The sequence below is a fragment of the Mauremys reevesii genome, linkage group 2 (assembly GCF_016161935.1).
Source record: "Mauremys reevesii isolate NIE-2019 linkage group 2, ASM1616193v1, whole genome shotgun sequence".
Taxonomy (NCBI): Eukaryota; Metazoa; Chordata; order Testudines; family Geoemydidae; genus Mauremys; species Mauremys reevesii.
In genome coordinates this window covers 219,318,026-219,337,878 of record NC_052624.1, presented here as the reverse complement: position 1 = coordinate 219,337,878, position 19,853 = coordinate 219,318,026, and the positions used below count along the sequence as shown (strand labels likewise).

Sequence of the window (19,853 nt, the reverse complement as noted above, 5' to 3'; positions counted from 1 at the left end):
AGTTTTTTCCCCTTCAGTTTTTTTGGTAAATGAATTTGCAACAAAATCGACCTGATTTAATGAAGTGTTTTGATTTTGACAGAACTGCATATTTTGACAGAATATGGTTCCACCAAAGTTTCTCTGAACAATCCTAGTGAATAGTCTGTTGTAGATTGTTAAGAAACAATGATGTACAATTAATACATTGAATCTTGGCTCCTTTTAAATCCTGATCCAGTAAATGCCAATGCATACCATTTTGCAGAAGAAGAATGATTCTAGTGGAGGAAAATGAATATGCACAGATGTAACCTTTGGGTGGGCTAAAGTTCACTTCATTGCCCTTCTCCAATGCCTAAAAAACCCCCAACTCCCATAGAAAAGCAGCCGGAGACCCAGAATTAGCCTCTAAAGATTTTCAGTAAGGATTGCACAGGGTCAGCCTTCCCACATTCAAGTCCCCCAAAGAGCAAAAGGAATGAATTTAATTAAGTATCAACTGTATAAAGTCTTATGATAAAGAAACATAAATAATAATGTTTATAAGATGGCTATTTTATAATCCACATACATTATCTTCACTATTATACATAAATGTAAATAAAGAAAACAAATTAAATCTAAACTGGTCAGTCCCCGCAGAAACAGTGAGAAGAAACTCAGAGTTCCCAAAAAGCTTAAGTTGAGTTCACCCGAGTCTCAGAGTCTTTGAAAATCAAATCTCTAAATCTGCTGAGTCAAAAGCAACATCTTCCTTCCACTTGCTTGTAGGAATCTTCAGCTGGAATCCATGCACTCTCTTCCCCTTCCTCTGCTGAAATCACAGTTAGCCAGTCAGCTAACTGATTAACCAGCCACTCAGTTAAGTATATAGATTAAAAAACAGTTACAAGAAAAATGCAAAAAAAGAGAATAGTAAAATAAATGACTTATTCTCCATCATCACATTTAAATAAAAGAAAAGTTAGTGAATCATATTAGTTGAGACAATTTAACTACATTTAAAATTTGAACAACATTCAAAATATTCAATTAAACTAAATGAAATGAGTTTTCCCTCCCAATTTTCCCTTTCTATAATTAACATTGCCCATGCTTCTCTTTTGGAGGGTTAACAATATCACTAACCTGCTGCCAGGGGCGGCTCTAGACATTTCGCCGCCCCAAGCAAGGCGGCATGCCGCAGGAGGCGCTCTGCCGGTCGCTGGTCCTGCGGCTCCGGTCTACCTTCTGCAGGCGTGCCTGCGGAGGGTCTGCTGGTCCCGCAGCTCCACCAAAGCCGCGCGGGACCAGCGGAACCTCCGCAGGGATGCCTGCGGAAGATCCACCGGAGCCGCCTGCCGCCCTCCCAGCGACCGGCAGAGCGCCCCCCGCGGCATGCCGCCCCAAGCACGCGCTTGGCGTGCTGGGGTCTGGAGCCGCCCCTGCCTGCTGCAAAATAATTCAGAGCTAGGAAAACACCCTGCTTCCTTCTCCTGGGCTCAGCTTCTCCCAGCCCACACAGGACACATGGCTTTTTGTATAGCAGCTGCCCTGGCTGCTTTCTCTTATGGAGTCTGACTCCAGCAGCTAGGGATTCTATTGAGCATACCCCAAACCACCACACCCAACTCCAGAAACTTCTGGATGTGGAATGCAAATTGTGCATCTGCCTAGCAACAGTGACCCAGACACAGCTCATCCCTATCCACCCCTCAATAGATCTCGTAAAGAGATATCTCCCTAGTAGGCACATGGGTTCCACAGACGGGAATGAAAGCCAAACTACCAGTCATAGTGAAAAATGCCCAGTAAACACTAGTGGAGAATCTGACCCTTTGTCTTGTTTTCCCATTTATCTTGTGTCTTGTTTTCCCTTGTGCTTGGTTTATATGATGGAATACTACACTGAGGTAAGCAAGTGAACTTAAGACTCTCACACTGACTACAAGCCTCCTGTATGATGAAGTAAGACTAGAACATAAAATAAAATGTCAGCATGTGACCCCCCCATTCATAAAATTACAGCAAGAACAGAAGTGAACTGATGTCAATGGGGTCAAATCCTGCTCAGACAGAATTCTCAGTGAAGTTTTCTGCAAAAGGAGCAACTCAGTTAGACTCTATGTATACCAGTTTGCTTTACCTAGGATTCATTTTTAAAAAGATTTCCAAGGTGTGAGGGTTTACGCCCCTCATTACTGGGCAGCATAGCCTAGTGGCCAGAGTCCGTAGAATTGTCCCTGGTTAGGACCTCACTACAAGCTCAGCAGGGGGTTCCTACCAAAACATGCTGAGGCTCACCGGGGGCAAGGTACCAGTCTGTCACCCCCCCCCCAGGTCACTTCCTATTGGCTCGGGAGTTGGGGTCTCCCACAAATCCCCAGATTCTCCACAGGACTCTGGGTCCATCACCTCCCCTGGTTCCTCCCGCAGTAGGGGTTTGTGCCAGCCTGTAGAAGCCTCCATTTCCAGCAACTTCAAGAGTGTTGGCTGGTCCTGCACAGGAGCTTCCTGGTTAGGTCCTTCCCCTGTGGCTGCCAGCCCAGACTGAGCTGAATTCCCTCTCTTTATACTCCCAGAGCACTTGGAGCATGCCCAGTATGAATGGGGCAGGACTTCCTCTGTCAGAGCTAATAGTCTGACAGTGCTGGGGCTAGTATGGGGCAGGGCTGCCCCATCACACAAGGGAATGCAGCACTTAGACTGCATAGCGTTTGCACTGAAGAAAGCATGTGGGAAAACATTTCTGCAAACTAATTGTCTCATTGCAAGATTGTCTCATGCTGGCAGAAATCTAACGGGATCAGCTAACCTGATGAGATTTCCAGCATTCAGGATGGCAGAAATCTAGCCTTTTTTGGTGGAAATAGCATGAAAGCAGCTACAAGATTTCAACTCAATTGACCTGGTGGTGGAGCTAATAAGGAGATGTGTGTGTGTGACTCCCCCGCCCCTGCTAGTCTTTGGATGTATGTGTGTCAGCTTTCACACCGGGCTTATGGTTGAGTCCATTCCACTCTCACCTGGCAGAGGTAGTTCCTGTCCTGCGAAGCTGGTCCCAGCTCCCCACTCTGGGTGCTGTGACACGGTTTGCTGGTTTGTGTGGTGCTGAGATCTCATGTGCAATGTCGCAATGCCACTCACTTAAATTTGGCCCACACAAACCTCCATCATAATGGAGAGGTGTCCCGGCCAAACCTGAAAGGATCTGTGACCCCGTGCTCCAAGGAACAACACCATTCATTAAAATTTGACCTGGCTGCCCTTCTTTCATGATGGAGAGGTGGCCAGGCCAAACCTGAATGGTGCTGCAGCCCCAGGCACCAATGGCCAGAGTGAAGACCGAGACCTAGTCCTGTGGGACAGGACCATTGCTTCCCAGCGAGTGTGAGGCCTCCAGTTCACCAACAACCCATTGCCCCTCCCTCAGTTGCAAAACCTGGCTCTGCCACTGCATGGAACCTAGCCTCAAATCAAACAGATCCAAAGCCTAACAACTGTTTAGTGCATCTCTATAGATTGTGTTTTTGTTCCTCTGTAGGTTTTATGCCGCTCTTGTGCACAAAAGTTTGTGTGTAATATAATACATTTTAAAATATTCTCCAACTAGTCCTGAAAGACAGCAGTGGAAAACCAGTTTCAATGAAAACTGAAAGCAATTATTGGAGTTATTTAATGATAACTCCATTTATTTGTATCACGTTACATGGTAATCACTTTTGCAAGTTTATACTGTAATACAGATATAGGTTGGAATGTCTAATAATAAAGCAATTTTCTTCTTCTTCTTGCCTCTTCCATTTATAGATACTGCTAGTACTGAATGTTCTTTGCAGTTTCCAGACACTGATTATGTGTGGTGGGACATCTTCATGAAAATCTGCGTCTTTGTCTTTGCATTTGTTATTCCAGTTCTCATTATCATTGTTTGCTATACCCTGATGATCCTGCGCTTGAAGAGCGTACGACTTCTCTCAGGGTCTCGAGAAAAAGACCGAAACCTTCGTCGGATCACCAGATTGGTTCTTGTAGTTGTGGCAGTTTTCATTATCTGTTGGACTCCCATTCACATTTTTGTACTGATTGAGGCACTAGGGGATGTGCCCCATAGCACTGCAGCAATCTCCAGCTATTATTTCTGTATTGCTTTGGGTTACACCAACAGCAGCCTAAATCCTATCCTGTATGCTTTTTTGGATGAAAACTTCAAGCGCTGTTTCAAGGACTTCTGCTTTCCCTTTAAGATGAGGATGGACAGGCAGAGCACCAGCAGAGTCAGAAACACAGTCCAAGACCCTGCTTACCTGAGGGAAGTGGATGGGACAAACAAACCAGTATGACTAGTCGTGGAGATGTCATCTTACTGTCCTCAAGGAAGAGGAGAATCAAATGATCTTGGACTAACTCAAATAACCACTGTGGTTTGAGACATTTTTGATAATATTTAGGAATTCTCATAGTTTGAACTAAAATACGTTATTTGCTTAGGGCAGAGAATTCCCTAAAATAAGCTCAAAGAAAAAAGAAGACTGACTGCCAGATTTTGGAACCATATTTACAGTGGAGCTGAGCCAGTGGTAAAATACCCACTTTCAGCAAGGTAGGAAGTGCTTCATATTGTATCAGGTGACTCTGGACAAGAAAAAAAAATCAAACTGTTCTTCTTATAGTACATATCTGCCACCATCTAGTCTATACCCAGCAACGTTTGGTGATAACACTAAATCAGGTTATGGTGTAAACTCTGGTTTGACCTAAAAATCTTTGCTTCAGAAACAAAAAGAAGGCATCTTAACTTACTTTGCTGCTTTACAATGAATAGTATCAGTTCTGAGACTACAAAACATGGCAGAGCTATGTAATTCAAATTCTCATTAACTACTTGGTGTGAAATAACATACGTTTGTCTGTATTGTGGAGATCCAGTTTAAGCATGATCTGCCTTCAGACCAAAATGATTTTATTGTGTCTGTGTATTGTGAAAACTTTTCAGTGTTTAAAAAAAATCAAGATTTAAAGATAATCCTTAATATATTTTAGCACATGTTAAGTCACATACGATGCTTTCTGTTTTTATATGTGGTTCTCCAAAAGATGTACATCTATTGATTGTGGCTATTCCAGTATGCCTTTCAACAACTTGTTTTTCAGCAAAATACTAGAAAAATGCAAAGAATTCTTGACTGGCCACTAAATTGTTAAAAAAACAGTATAACGCAAGACCCAACAGTAAAAGAGCAAATAGGCATGGCTAAAAATATTATGTTAGCTGGTCTTGATATATACACCATTTAAGCACATTTTGAAAAGCAAAGAATGTATGCGAGGACTGGTTACTAAAAATGTAGTAAATTGACACAAAAATCAGTGAGAGTTAATTGTATTTATAAGTACATACTATTGCACTGGCTAGAGAAAGCTCTCATTACACATTTAGTCACATTGATACATTTAGCCTCAAAAGAGTCTTATACACTGAGTAAGTAATACTACCTCCATTTTTCAATAAACACATAGAAGCCAAGGCAAAGAGAACTTAAGTGACTTGCCCAAGGTTATCAGGTAAGTTTATGGCAGAGCTGAGACTAAACTACGGAACATCAGTCTCCCACTAGTCCTACTAGGACTACTACACCATCTAGGATCTTAATCTTACTCCCATTGAAGTTAATGGGAGTGTTGCTGTTGTGTTCATTGGGAGCAGAATTAGACACCAAGTGAACACCAACTGTTGGATCATTTTCATCACTCATAGTAAAGACATGAGGTCTCCATCATAGTTTACAGTGCACTTCAACTGGAGGCTGTTTTGTTGGTGTCTTAAGCTGCCTCTTAACTCAAAGCAGACATGTATGATTTTAAATAAAGATACACATGCCAATATTTTCAATAACGGGTGCCTAAATGTAGGCTCCTAAGTTCATATTTAGGTACCTAACTGAGTGCAGAGTCCATAGACTGCTAGGTGCCCAGCACTTTTGAAATTCATGCCACTTACTTAGGCACTTAAGCATTTAGAATCCTAACTTTAGGACCTATTCTTAAAACTATTGGCCACAGTATCTGGTTAAATCTAGCACTTTCTGATTGTGCCTATATGGCCAAAATTTAATCATTTTTGTTGCTCTCCTCTGGACTTTCTCCAATTTGCCCACATCTTTCCTGAAATGTGGCATCCAGAACTGGACCCAATACTCCAGCTGAAGCCTTATCAGCATGGAGTAGAGTGGAAGAATTATTTCTCGTATCTTGCTTACAAAACTCCTGCTAATACATCCCAGAATGATGTTTGCTTTTTTTGCAACAGTATCATGCTGTTGACTCACATTTAGCTTGTGATCCACTCTGACCTCCAGATCCATTTCCACAGTACTCTTTCCTAGGCAGTCATTTCCCATATTGTATGTGTGCAATTGATTGTGCCTTCCTAAGTGGAGTGCTTTGCATTTGTCCTTATTGAATTTAACCCTATTTACTTCAGACCATTTATCCAGTTTATTCAGATCATTTTGAATTTTAATTCTATCTTCCAAAGCACTTGCAACCCCTCCTGGCTTGGTGTCATCTGCAAACTTTATAAGTGTATTGTCTGTGCCATTATCTAAATCACCAATGATGATACTGAACAGAACCGGACCCAGAACTGATCCCTGTGGGACAGCACTTGATATGTCCTTCCAGCTTGACTGTGAGCCACTGATAACTACTTTCTGGGAATGGTTTTCCAACCAGTTATGCACCCACCTTATAGTAGCTCCATCTAGCCTGTATTTTCCGAGTTTATTTATGAGAAGGTCACACAAGACAGTATCAAAAGCCTTACTAAAGTCAAGATATACCTTGGCCTTTTTAATTTTGTTCCTACATGCTTGAGTTGTTTATTTATGTTCATCCTTCTTAATTTGACATAGTTTCCACTTTTTGTAGGACTCCTTTCTGAGAAATTGAAGATCTCCTGATTAAGCCAGAGTGGTCTCTTGCCATACTTCTTATCTTTCCTATGCAGTGGGATAGTTTACTCTTGTGCCCTTAATGTCTTTTTCAAAAAACTGCCAACTCTCTCAAACTGTTTCTCCCCTAGACTTTCTTCCCATGGGATCTTTACGTACCAACTCCATGAGTTTGCTAAAGTCTTTCTTCTGGAAATCCATTATCTTTATTCTGCTGTATTCCCTCCCACCATTCCTTAGAATCATGAACCATTATCATTTCATGATCACTTTCACCCAAGTTGCCTTCCACTTTTTAATTCACAACCAGTTCCTCCCTATTTGTCAAAAATCAAATCTAGAACAACCTCTCCCATGGTTGCTTTCTCCACCTTCTGTAATATAATTTGTCTCCAATGCATGCCAAGGACTTTTTTGATAATCTGTGCCCTGCTGTATTATTTTCCTAACAGATGTCTGGGTAGTTGAAGTCCCCCATCACCACCAAGTCCTGTGCTTTGGATGATTAGTTGTTTAAAAAAGCTTCATCCACCTCTTCCTGGTTAGGTGGTCTATAGTAGGGCCCTATCATGATATCACCTTGTTTTTTCCAACTTTTATCATTACCTAGAAGAAAGATGGAAAAAATTGGGTTTGTTTAGTCTTGGGTAGAGAAGACTGAGGCAGGGCCTCCCACATGGGTGGGGGGCACAAGTGGGGCAATTTGCCCCAGGCCCCGCAGAGGCCCCACAAGCCACTCTGGGTTTTCGGCGTCACTTCCGCAGCGGGCCCTTCACTCACTCCCAGGGCCACCCAGGGGGAGAGGGGGGCAAGTGGGGCAATTTGCCCCAGGCCCTGCAGGGGCCCAATGAGTCCTGGCCCAGCGGTGGTCCGGGTCTTTGGTGGCATTTTGATGGCCGGGGGCCCTTCAGTGCTGCTGAAGACAGGGAGCGAGTGAAGGGCCCCCCACCGCTAAAATGCCACCGAAGACCCAAACCGCCACCGGCTGAGTACAAGCGCCACAGCTCCCCTGCTTTGCCCCAGGTCCCCTGAATCCTCTGGGTGGCCCTGCTCGCTCTGGGTCTTCGGTGGCAGGTCCTTCAGTGCAGCGGAAGACTTGGAGCAAGTGAAGGACCTGCCACTGAAGTGCTGCTGAAGCCTCGGAGCGCCGCCTGGTGAGTACACGCACTGCAAGTGGTGGGAAAAAAAAAGCCGCGATCAGCTGTACTTAGGCTGCTCTACCGCCGCCGCTTCAGTCTTTGGTGGCAATTCGGCAGCGGGTCCTTCCCAATGAGAGGGACCTGCCACTGAATTGCCGCCGAAGATTCAGCCCTGCCCCAGGCCCCGTGAATCCTCTGGGTGGCCCTGGACTGAGGGGGGAACATGATAACAGTTTTCAAATAAAAATAAACAGTTTTCATTAAAGGCTGTTACAAAGAGGTGGGTGAAAAATTGTTTTCTTTAACCTTTCATGATAAGACAAGATGCAATTGGCTTAAATTTCAGCAAGAGTGGTTTAGATTGGACATTAGGAAAATCTTCCTAACTGTCAGGGTAGTTAAGTAGTGGAACAAATTGCCTGGACAGGTTGTGGAATCTTTGTCATTGGAGGTTTTTAAGTACAGGTTAGATAAAAACCTGTTAGGAATGGTCTAGTTATTACTTAGTCCTGCTCTGAGTGCAGGCTACTGGAGTAGATGACCTACTGAGGTCTCTTCCAGTCCTACACTTCTGTGATTTGATTTGCATATGCACATCTGTGATTTGCAGATGCAAGTCAGGCTCCTGCAACAACTACACATTCCCAACTCTGAAAATCTGGCTCATAATTCTTTAGTTAAACTTTGCCTAAATGGCTGTACTCCTTTCTAAATACTTTAACATTCAAAGAGATAGTGAATTTTATCCTGAGCTATCACATGTGCTTAATGTATTAAGGGTAAAATTCTAGTCTCTAAATCTCAATGTGGATCTACATTCTACTGCATATCTGTCCTCCTCTATGAAGAATTCTTAACTTGAGGTTCTGTGCAGTGTGCAGAGAATACACAATTAGGTCCCACATTGTGGATCAGAGAGCCATAGGATATATATGAAATGGGTTTCGTCCTTCATATGGCATTAACAATGTATAACTATAATTTTTTAAATTTAAATAATATGGTCTGACAAAAGACGACAAGTGAAATGTTTGGAAAGCAATCCAAAAACCCTGTTCAAAGGAGAAAATCATATGTGAATGGTAAAGCATCTTCCAGTTATTTAAAATAAACATAGGATTATTCAGTAACTTCATAGTATCATCCGGGGAAATGTTGAAAAAGAGGAGTGAACGGACTTAACCATGAGTTCTTCTCATTCTAAAAAAAAAAGAAAGTGTATTTGTGTTCACATTTTGCCAGTGTACTGTATATATGTACATGTGTTTAAATAGAGGTGTTATTCTCTGCATTATGTGCATTGCCCTGCCTTGTAATGAAAAATCAATGTAGCTCTTAAGTTGTAAAATAGAACTCTAATAACCAAATTTGTGTTTTGACTTGGTTATTTATTTAAATCACCTGACCTGCCTTAGTGGGGAAAGATATCAGCTCCTAGTAATTTTTTTATGATATGCAAATGTTATACTTGCTGAAGAATCATACAAATGTTCTTAAGCTTGTTTTTTTCCTTGGAAGCTTAATGGATGAATCAGTCTGGATAAAGAAGCAGGGGGTGAGAAAGTCATCTATGCTAATTTGCAACAGCTGAAGATGTGACCCTACAACATTTACTTCATCCTATTTGCAAGGCTAAAACATTTCTTAGAGGAAACATGAAAAAAGTGGATTATGCAGAAAACGCATTGCACTAGTTGAAAGGTTTTGGTAATGCTGCCAGAAAACACAATTCCAAGGGATAATTACTGAATTGTATTGAAACTTGTACATTTAGGCTATGTCTACACTACCACTTAGGTTGGTATAACTTATGTCGCTAGGGGTGTGGAAAAAAAACACACTCCTGAGCAACACAAGTTACACCAACATAAGCGCTGGTGTGGACAGCGCTATGTTGGAAGGAGGGAGCTTCTCCCACTGACATAGCTACCGCTGCTCGTTGGGGGTGATTTAATTATGTCGATGGCAGAGCTCTCTTCCGTCAGCATAGAGCGGCTACACAAGAGATTTTACAGCAGCAGCTGCATCGGTACAGCGGTGCTGCTGTAGGCTCTCTAGTGTTGACATAGCCTTAGTCTCTTTTTTGAAATCTCATCTAGACCTCTGTGTCATAATGGGTGACAGCAACCGGAGAGATAGGTCTGACTGCGTGGTATTCCATATTGATATCTTCTAGGTCCATCCTTTCTCTGATACCATGGTTAGCTCTCCCAGTGACCGGGGTGGGGAGAGGTTGCCTTTTCTGCAGTGTGGAGCCTGGGTTGCTGGCTAGAATCACCTGGGTATATCTCACTTAATCAAATTCCCTTAGGCATTGGTGCACCTCACTCCCTCCTATTCTCTGCCTGTGGCACACAATAGTTTAATCTCCTGAGGATCATAATACCTTGGGTGGCTGGGTGATGTTGGTGGCCTGTGCTCTACAGGAGCTCAAACGTCACTAGATGATCTGGTGGTCCCTTTTGGCCTTAAACTCTGTGATTTTTTTCTGTGGCTAACCCAATGCTTTGGTTTAAAATGATCTCGCCCACAGGATTGATTGAAATGACTAATAGTAATTGAACAGTCACGGACTGAAAGCATTATAAGAACTAGCCAACACTTATTGCTATAAGCTATAGTCATTTTTGTGCACACTGCGAAGAATAGACACAAGCAAAGAATCCTTAAAGATGCAGTTCATGCTTCCCTTGATTCCCATACCTTTACTCAGCTCAGCCTTCTTTTTGGATAAAGATAAACCCCTCTTCTCATGATGTTTTGAATTCCCCAAGAAATGATCATTAACAAAAATAATTAAAATCCAGGTATGTCACAGTACCATTGATATGTTGCTTCGTTTTACTTACTGCCATGTATCTTACATAGATTGTACATAGTGACCAACACTACTGGAAACATCTTGATACCTAGACTTAATCGTCTCCTAATTCCACTCCCAAACTAAAAACGAGGTCATGTTGCCTTCAGTAATAATAGTTAGATGGGCCACTGTTTCTTACTATCTATGAATAAATTGTGCCAGAAGATTGTTTTCTTTTTGTTCTTTCAGCCACAGTTATTTTTTCTTATTAACCTAATGAAGGCAGAGAGAGAGCGCAAGAGAGACATTATTTAGCTAATTTCCAGCCAGTTGTAACTCAGAGACAGAAATAAAATATTATTAGATTACAACCAGTCTCTACTAACACACAGCACCAGAAGATCTCACTTATGCAAGTGCCTTTGAATGAGTGAAGGAAAGTTTCCCCTCACAGATTAAAAAGGCTACTTTTGTGCATTACTTCTGACACCCTAAATAAATAAAATGTGAGAAGAAACAAGTTTCAGGCATTGTGCCATTTGGTCATCTGCTCAAATAAAATTTTAAAGAGCAACTATACATTATTCCTAATAAACAATCCAACCTGTTCTGTCAGCATCAGTGAATAACAACATTGAGCACACTTTCAAGTAGTGATCACACTAGTTTGAGGTGATTAGTTTGGTAGGTAGGATAGTTAGGGTTCAAAAAGGAGCTAGATAAATTCATGGAGGATAGGTTCATCAATGGCTATTATCCAGGATTGTAAAGTTATTTGGTTTATTTGTGATGGGTGTTTGGAAACCCTTTCTTTAACAAGCTGCCCTGATATGAAAGAGGTATAGTAACCCTGTGCGCGCAGACTCTGGGGGATGGGACAGGTCGCGTGCAAGTCAGTTCAGTTAATGTTCAACATGCGCGCAGAGAGAAGGAGAGAGCTCCAAGAGGCAACATCTCTACTACCTACCTCCTGATCATGATCCAGCTGCTGTTGGTCCAAATTCCTTCTGTGCTTCCTGATGTCCCTGAACACAGTGGCAAGTCCGGATCTAACCTCCCAGAGTCAAGGCAGAAAACCAGAGGAAACCCTTTCTGGATGATTTTGATCTGTAAAGTACAAACGCCTCCATAAATTATACCTTAGGGGAAAAGGGGTCTGGGCTTCATGCCCTCACAAACCTCCGAGTTATATCTTTATGTATCTACTTACCCATATTTAATAAACCACTTCTAGCTTAATTTGTTCCTTATTAGTCTTACACAGTAGAACCAGCAGGTGACAGATCCTGACTCAGGGACAATCTGTGCCTGTGTCTTCTTTAGCAGGGGTCCTTTAATATTTTTCTAAATTACCCCATTACAGGATGGGCAGGGATGGTGTCCCTAGCCTCTGTTTGCCAGAAGCTGGGAATGGGCGACAGGGCATGGATCACTTGATGATTACCTGTTCTGTTCATTCCCTCTAGGGCACCTGGCATTGGCCACTCTCAGAAGACAGGATACTGGGCTAGATGGATCTTTCGTCTGACCCAATATGGCCGTTCTTATGATACTATCTGATTAAATTCCAAAATAGTATGAGAAGAGGCAACTTTTGCAGCATTTCTGGCCTACCCAATTCCAGAAATCAATGAAAATCCCAGGGGGGAACCACTTCTTAGGAGCTATGTAACTCACTTTGGCAGATCTGAAAGGTCTCAGATAGTTTAAACTGTCAGAAAAAAGTGCAAAAGCATTATAGTTACCTTTCTCAGACATAGTACCACCATTCAGTAAGCATATGTCTCAGGATGGATGCAGCGTTTTATCCAGACTGCTAATATAATCATTTGCACATGTTGCCCAACCAATTTTCAAAGCAGGGTAGTGAGATATAGCCTCTCAAAATTAGCCAATCAAAATTCTCAAGTAAAATTTCAAATCCCAAGGAACAGGGAAGAGATTTGAAAAAGCACAAAGGGGACTTAGCTGCCCAATTCCCATTGAAAATCAGTGGGCCTTGGGTGCCTAATTCCCATTTGTGCCTTAGAAAATCTCCTTCCAAAATGATAAGACTATGGCACTTCATTCCAAACTTGGGAGACGAGACTCAAACAACCTGGCCCAGATCCTCAAATCAATGAGACTTAGGTGCCTAAATATCATTGAGGCTCTGGGCCCCAATGTTTTTCTATGCCTAGCTTCAGGAAGAAATAGGGATGGTTATGGATTTCAAAGAAGAGTCTTAGAGTTTCACAAAACAAAAAATTAAAAAAGGTCACTGGAGCTATATTGATTTAAACCTGGTAAAAGTCTGGCTCCTGATGTTGACTTTACAACTATTAAAGAGTTGTCCAGCATCCTGATCATATTGCTTGCTCAAAGAGGGATGACATCCAAAAATGGCTGGCATTAAGAAAACAGGACATGCATATCCCTATCCATTAGAACACTTAAAGCTATTTAAAGTTATTATAGATGTAAATAGGTCACTGCTGAAATGGAGAGATTGCTTGGTGGAAACATTTTGCTATTAATTACACCCAGCCTCTTTTCTAATACAGGGGATTGGAACTATTACTCCTAGGGGAATTCTGCGTCAATGTGCAAGCACAGAATTAATGTCCCCTACAGATTGTACTCTTTCCCCGCAGAAAAAATGGGTTCACATGCCTCTTCTGGGCAGCAATCAGGGGTGTGTGTGTGTGTGTGTGTGTGTGTGTGTGTCTGGTTCGAGCAGCCAGGGGAGATGTAAATCACTGCCTTGGAGGTTGGGGCTGGGCTCTCTCTGTCCCTCTCACTCGCTAACGTGGTGTGCCCAGGGCTGGGGATGTCCTTGGCTGGTGGCTCCTACTGTCTGCCGGGATCCAGCTGCTTCTGGCTGGGCTGAGGTATGGGGAGACAGGACTGCCTCTTCCCCTTCACAGGCCACTCCTGGGGCCAGAGCTTGGTCAGACTCATCTCCAGGAACTTCCTCCAAGTGCAGGAAGTTCCATACCCCCTCCCACTTCCTGCCTGCATTGCACCCCAGCCATGGGGGAGGGGTCACTGTATGGAGAGGTGCCCTCGATCTGCCCAACTCCCATGCATCCTGACCCCTTCGACACACACCCAGACCCCCCCTTGCCAAGCCTCATGTCCCTGCATCTAGACTCCCTGCACCCACACTCCCCTGCCAAGTCCCACCCACACTCCCCCTCAGCACATACCATTTTTTCCTCATGGGTGCTCCAGTCCTGTGGTTCCAACCTTGCTAAAGACTCATGTGGATGTCAGTGCAATACCACAGGATGGGCTTTTTTTCATACCTAAGGCCGCACCCCTCTCTTTAGCATTTCCTATTGGCTAGCTCAGATGGCTCCCCATTCAGCTTCTGTGAATTCTATTCTTAGGTGCCTAACTCTCCCCATGCATTGTATAGGGATCCTGGGCACCTAACCAGGGGCTTAGGATTCCACTGGGTGGCAGGGTACCCAGAGTTAAGCATTGCAATGCTGAGCCTAGACCCCCTTTGTGGGTCTAGCCCTAAGTATCTTGACCCAAAGTTAGAAAGACTTGGTGTTGGAATTGCATCCTAAGACCTCCCAGCCTTTAGTCAGACATAGACTGAGGCTAGAGCAAGTAGCAAGTAGACTGAGTACCAGCAAGGGCAGACCATGCCAATATAATATACATTTAGTTTAAAAACTGCATTAAAGTTTTTCCAAATGTCAATTAAAAATGTTAAAATGCCCTTTTTCTCCTTGCAGCTGACATGAGGAGCATGGGGACACATTCTGATCATTTGCTGTTTGGCTTCCTGCAAAACAATTGTGGTCACCTAGTAAGAATGCTAGTTGTACACTTGTTCACCATTATTAACTACATTAACAATAAGGGAAAATACAGCTGAACAAAGCTAATTTATCTCTCAGAATGGATAAAAAGTTTGTTCTTCCAATAAAGCCCAAAGTTAGCTGTTTCTCTATTTTCTTTCTTTGCTGTTTTTATGAAAGATTAAACCAAAACCTTTAGTTACAAAGGAGATGTGTGGGCTATGGCTCTTTTGTGACTATTTACTGTTTGTAGCATGCAGCTATAAGACCTCTTCCAAATTAGACATATGGCTCTGTAATGAAATAAGATCTAATTATCTTGCAATGGTAACTTCAAAGCTCTGATCTTAAAGTTAAGTTTTAGTTTTGTTCTCTGAGTCAGTCCAATTACTGATTATGCATAAAAACAAAAGGTTTAAGCTACTTAAAAATTACTTTTATTTCCAATAGCCTTTTTTCTGCTCCACCTTACCTACAAAGATATAAAATTTCTGAACTTCTAGGATTCTGTAACTTCTATTACATATCAGAAACTGACAAAACAACAACAACAAAGAATAAGAATAATTGATCCAGAGGGACCTAACCAAGCTAGGCCATTGACCAACACAATGGCAGAATACAAAGAATGAAATGCTGGTCCCACTAAAGTCAATTCAATACTCCTATTGACTTCAAAGGGACTAGTATTCCACCTAGTGTTGAAAAATGAATGCAATGCATATTGGGATGAATATTTTCAACTACTCGTATGCCTTACTGGATTCTAAATTAACTATAACACCTCAGTAGCTGGTAGAAAATTCAACAAAAACTGAAACACTTCAAGAGAATGTATTTATTTTTGTTGAAAATTTTAAGGGGAATTATCACAAGGTTTCATTTTGCTAAGGTTGAAATGTTTCATTTTGACTTGTGTTATAATATTGGAAACATTTATATTGAGTGCATATGATAAAATTGAAATTTTTTTTGATGAGGTCAAAACAAAATATTTTGAATTTTTTTCATGAAAAACTGAGACTGACTTTGTCCCAATTTGGAGCAAAACCAAATTTTAAAACCTCAAGATTTCCTATTTGATAAAAATTTTGGTTTTTTGACTATCCCTGACACATAGGAAAAAGACAGAGGCATTGGTATGGACAGTTTGTTGTAAACCTCTGCTTCATATGCAGTTGCAGTCAATAAAGAAAATAAAATGTTAGCATGGGACTGGCTTGCATGCAAGCACCTTAAGCACAGAGTGACCACTGAACATCACAAGCAGGATTCAGAAAAGGATTAATCATTTAGGTTGGATAATAAATAAAGGGAATGGAAATCTTCATGCTTCGAGGCATAAGTCAACACCTAATTGACAAAGCAGAAACATCACCTATGGGAGGTGTTGCTGTAAGGGTAAGCACAGTGTTACCAGCACACACCTTTACTTTTCCATGGGCTCACGGCGTAACCCAGTTCATCTAGGCACCCTCTCCCTTACCCAGTTCCTAGGGGCTCAGGGTGTAACCTTATGTGGGTTTGTGGGGCCTTTTACCAGTGAAAGAGTCTTACACAGTAATATCCTTAACCTCTATTTATTAACAGTTACCAAAACAGAATACACATGCTAAGCACACTATTCCCAATAAGGCAGATGAACTTTTCTTGGTGGCCAGTCAAGATTAGATCATCTGGGAGCTCTGGCTTCTGCACAGTATGTGTTGAGGTCTGGTAGCTCTGACCTTGGACTGTGTCCTGGAGTTAGATTCCAAAGAACTTCATTTTGGACCCCAGTTTATATAGTTTAACTTGTGCCCTTCTTAGCTATACCTTAACCAATTATTTTAAACTACAGTACTAAAAAACAGCATTTTTCACAATCTTAGCCCATCGGTTAAGGAACTGTTTTGTAATCAGACCCCATCATCTTAGCTGATTTACACCTAGCAAAATTTGTTATGCAACAGACGGAAACAATTAAGAATCAGACAGAGACCTGTAGCGGAGTGGTTACCCGCTCCTGCCCTGAGGGGTTTAAAAAGTGGCCTGGGATGGCTTGAAAGCTGCAGCTCTAAAGGCTGGGCTGATTGGGGAAGTGGCTGCAGCTGGGCCACACCCTAATGAGGCCACGGCTGGCCTGGATAAAAAGGCCAGGGAAGCCAGGTGCAAACAGTCTCTCTTAGGCTGTAGAGAGCTAGAGACAGGGTATCTGAGTAAAGCAGGGCTGGGGAAAGAGAGAGGAGCTGGGGAGCTCCTGCCTGGAAAGCCTCAGGCTGTGGCCTAGCATAAGGCCAAGAGGTGCAGGGGGCAGCCCAGGGGTAGGCAAAGGCAGCAGGTCCAAACCTCTTTGCCTATGATGAGTATCAGCATATTGCAGTCTACCCCAGTGAATGGGGGCTAGATGGAGACTGGGCAGTAGCCATATACTAAGGCAAAGTGGCAATAGTGAGTTGGGGGTTCCCCAGGGAGGGGATATCCAGATTGGTGGGGTACTGCTAGGGGGCGGCACCTCAGTTAAAGGGGAACTGGGGTCCAGAGGACAGGCAGATCACTGCTCTGCAGAGGGTGCTTCTGGCTGGAAAAAGAGCTAATTCCCAGAAGTCACCAGCAGGAGGCACTGCAGAGGTGAGTCTGTATGTCTACAACCATACAAATAAACAGAGAAGTAGGGACTGTAAAGGCAAAACAATAAAGCAGAGGTTTCACAATCATAACTGTTGATAAATGACTCCTTGCTAGACATAATACAATCAATCAAAGTTGTCTTTAAACATCTTAAGAGCTGTTTCTTTTTCTGGTGATGGTGGGTACTATTAGGATGGGAGTGCATACTTAAGAGTCTGATGTTATATTGTTTTGATGCAATTTACATGAAACATGAGGATGTGACTTGTTGCTGTCCTACTGTGGCTGCTGCTTACTGCAGAAAAAGGCCTTAGATCTTACAATGGATCCAGTTAGTTCTGTTCCAGTTCAGAGCAGCAGGGCATTCTGGGATTTGTAGGCTAAGCTGCAATGCATGCTGGAAAATAAAGTATAAGTTATAAGAGCTGGTCTCCTATAAGCTGTCTTCTTTTCCAGCATGAATTATTAAATATTTTCCTTTGGATTGATCCTAGAACTCCAGATGGAACTCCTCTTCACTTCAAAGTGGGGTTTACAAGGTCATTCCCCAAGAGTATCAAATGGAGATCTTCATGTACTATAAACAGAAGGTCTTCAGTAACAGTGTATGATAAAGCTACTATTTGTAGTCTTAGGACCCTCTCATTTCTGTTTTGTTATGACATTTGTCTTTGGCACTTATTTTGTGGTGTATCTTTTTACTATGCATATAGAATCAAATCAATGTGAGACTTGTGTGAGCAAGGTGTACAGGGTTTGTCGTTCCTCCTTCAAATAGGAACACAACGTAACATGATAAGGCGATGATTTCATCAAGTGGCTCTAGTGGCATCCAAAGAGAAAACAACTCATTTTGTACTGTCTTTCCAAGAAACTCTGCTCCAAAATGACTTATAGAATTCACCATTACAAAACTAAAACAAAAAGTGAACACAGACATTAGGATGCATGGGCCAGCAGGAAGAGAGGAGTTTCAGACCCAGGAAGACTGTTTTAGATAGCATAAGCTACAGAGAAGAACGTTCTCATGGCCCCAGTTTCCCCCTAAAGGAATGAGGTTGTGTACAAGGAGAAAGAGGAGAGTTCTGCTAGTCAAATAGGGAAGAAATGAAAAGCTAGACAAGGGTTTTAAAATAAAGATTCAAATTTTGAACTAAAACCCAAAATGAATGGCAAGCTGGAGAGATTGTTATGGATGGGACTAATGTCCTATCTTTTTGAATATGTGAGATTAGAGACATTATGTACATGCTGGATAATAGAGAGCTGGTATTTGGGAAAATTACAAAGATAGGAAATGGTGTTTTCATTTTATTTTTAAAAAAGAACAGTTTATTGTCTGGCTAATTTTGCAGGAGGTACTTTACATTTGTATATTTTGTGATGCACTTTAATGGATAGACCAGAGTTTTTAAAACACACGTTACCAAAGCCATTCATGTTGTCATTTTACTTAGTAAAAGAAATGGTGTACAGGTGAAAGAAGCAGATGAAAACCATGTCTTCTGTTTCAATACTTGTCCTTGTGTCTCAGATGCTTAGTAATATCACAATTAACTTAAAAATTAAGGGTCATTCTCAAAATAGCTTAAATTCAGATAACAGCATTTGCACATGCAAACAGTACTTATTTGTAAACCTGTCATGCAAAAATACTTTCATGTACATGAAAATTCTATTTTTGTATGTAACTGTAAGTATGCAAATTCAGGCCCTGATCCGCAATGTACTTAAGCACATGCTTATCTCTAACTACACAAATGGTTCCAAAAATTAGGCATATGTGTAAGCAACTTGCTGAACTGGGACCCCAGATAACGTTTTTGTATTACTATATTCAAAAAGCAATTTTTTATCTACATCTTCAAAATGATTGAAACACATTTTCACACCAAAACACTCAAATGATTATATGCCATTTGCAATATGAAATCTAGAAATGTTACTCCTTCTATGACATATGTGCACCACGCTAACTAATACCATACTCTAATCTTGAAGATACTTTAATATAGTAAATAGATGGAAACTTTTTATTCTGACGTCAGGTAAAGCGCTGAAGCTCAAACTTTAACAACAAATGTTAACACAGGCAATGGAATGCCACAAAACAACATTAAAAGGAGAGACATTTTTATGTCTCTATCTGTTACAGTATTTGCAGCCCCAATTAGTAGTGCTATGAGCCTTGTTATGCTACCTAAATCAGAATTTGGCAGCTTCAAGAACTTCCTTGGGCTAGTTCAGAATTGTGTAGCATCTGGTAATCAGAACGCTTAAACGTTTATCATGGGTTTCAGAGACTTCTATGCACACTATTTGCTTTCAATGATGCATTCCTTTGCTAACAAGGAAGTAAACATTCTCCTCTTTTACAGCTGAACGTAAAATTCTCAGCAAAAGCAGAGCGATTGTTGGCAATACTGAGGACCAGCAATGTTTTTTGTTATAAACAAACAGCATTTGATGTAATGTTTGCTTAATGCAGACACCCCTGGCTGAGTCATCATCTGCAGGGATCAAATGTGAGACCTCTGGATCTTCATACACCAGCCTCTATTTCCTGTGCTAAAAGGTCCAGCTCTCAACCAAT

General features: G+C 41.8%; 1 protein-coding gene and 1 long non-coding RNA gene across 4 annotated transcripts in view; one reads left to right on the top strand and one right to left on the bottom strand.

Annotated features, from left to right (window-relative positions):
- The window catches only part of OPRK1 (opioid receptor kappa 1), a 40,698-nt gene extending 36,394 nt beyond the window's left edge, over positions 1-4,304 (top strand). Inside the window, exon 3 of one of the 2 annotated variants that reach the window (XM_039524800.1) lies at positions 3,772-4,304. In XM_039524800.1, the coding sequence (XP_039380734.1) occupies positions 3,772-4,304 (533 nt within the window). The remainder of the gene's footprint in view (positions 1-3,771) is intronic. The other variant, XM_039524799.1, reaches the window with a different exon arrangement.
- On the bottom strand, positions 4,135-16,666 carry LOC120397987. 2 transcript variants are annotated; one of them, XR_005594120.1, is made up of 3 exons: positions 16,632-16,666; positions 11,824-11,963; positions 4,135-4,268 (listed from the first exon to the last, which is right to left on the bottom strand). It is a non-coding gene; the product is annotated as an uncharacterized LOC120397987 (long non-coding RNA). The 2 variants fall into 2 exon arrangements; XR_005594119.1 differs by lacking the exon at positions 16,632-16,666 and adding an exon at positions 12,602-12,675.
- Between the last annotated feature and the right edge of the window lie 3,187 nt (positions 16,667-19,853).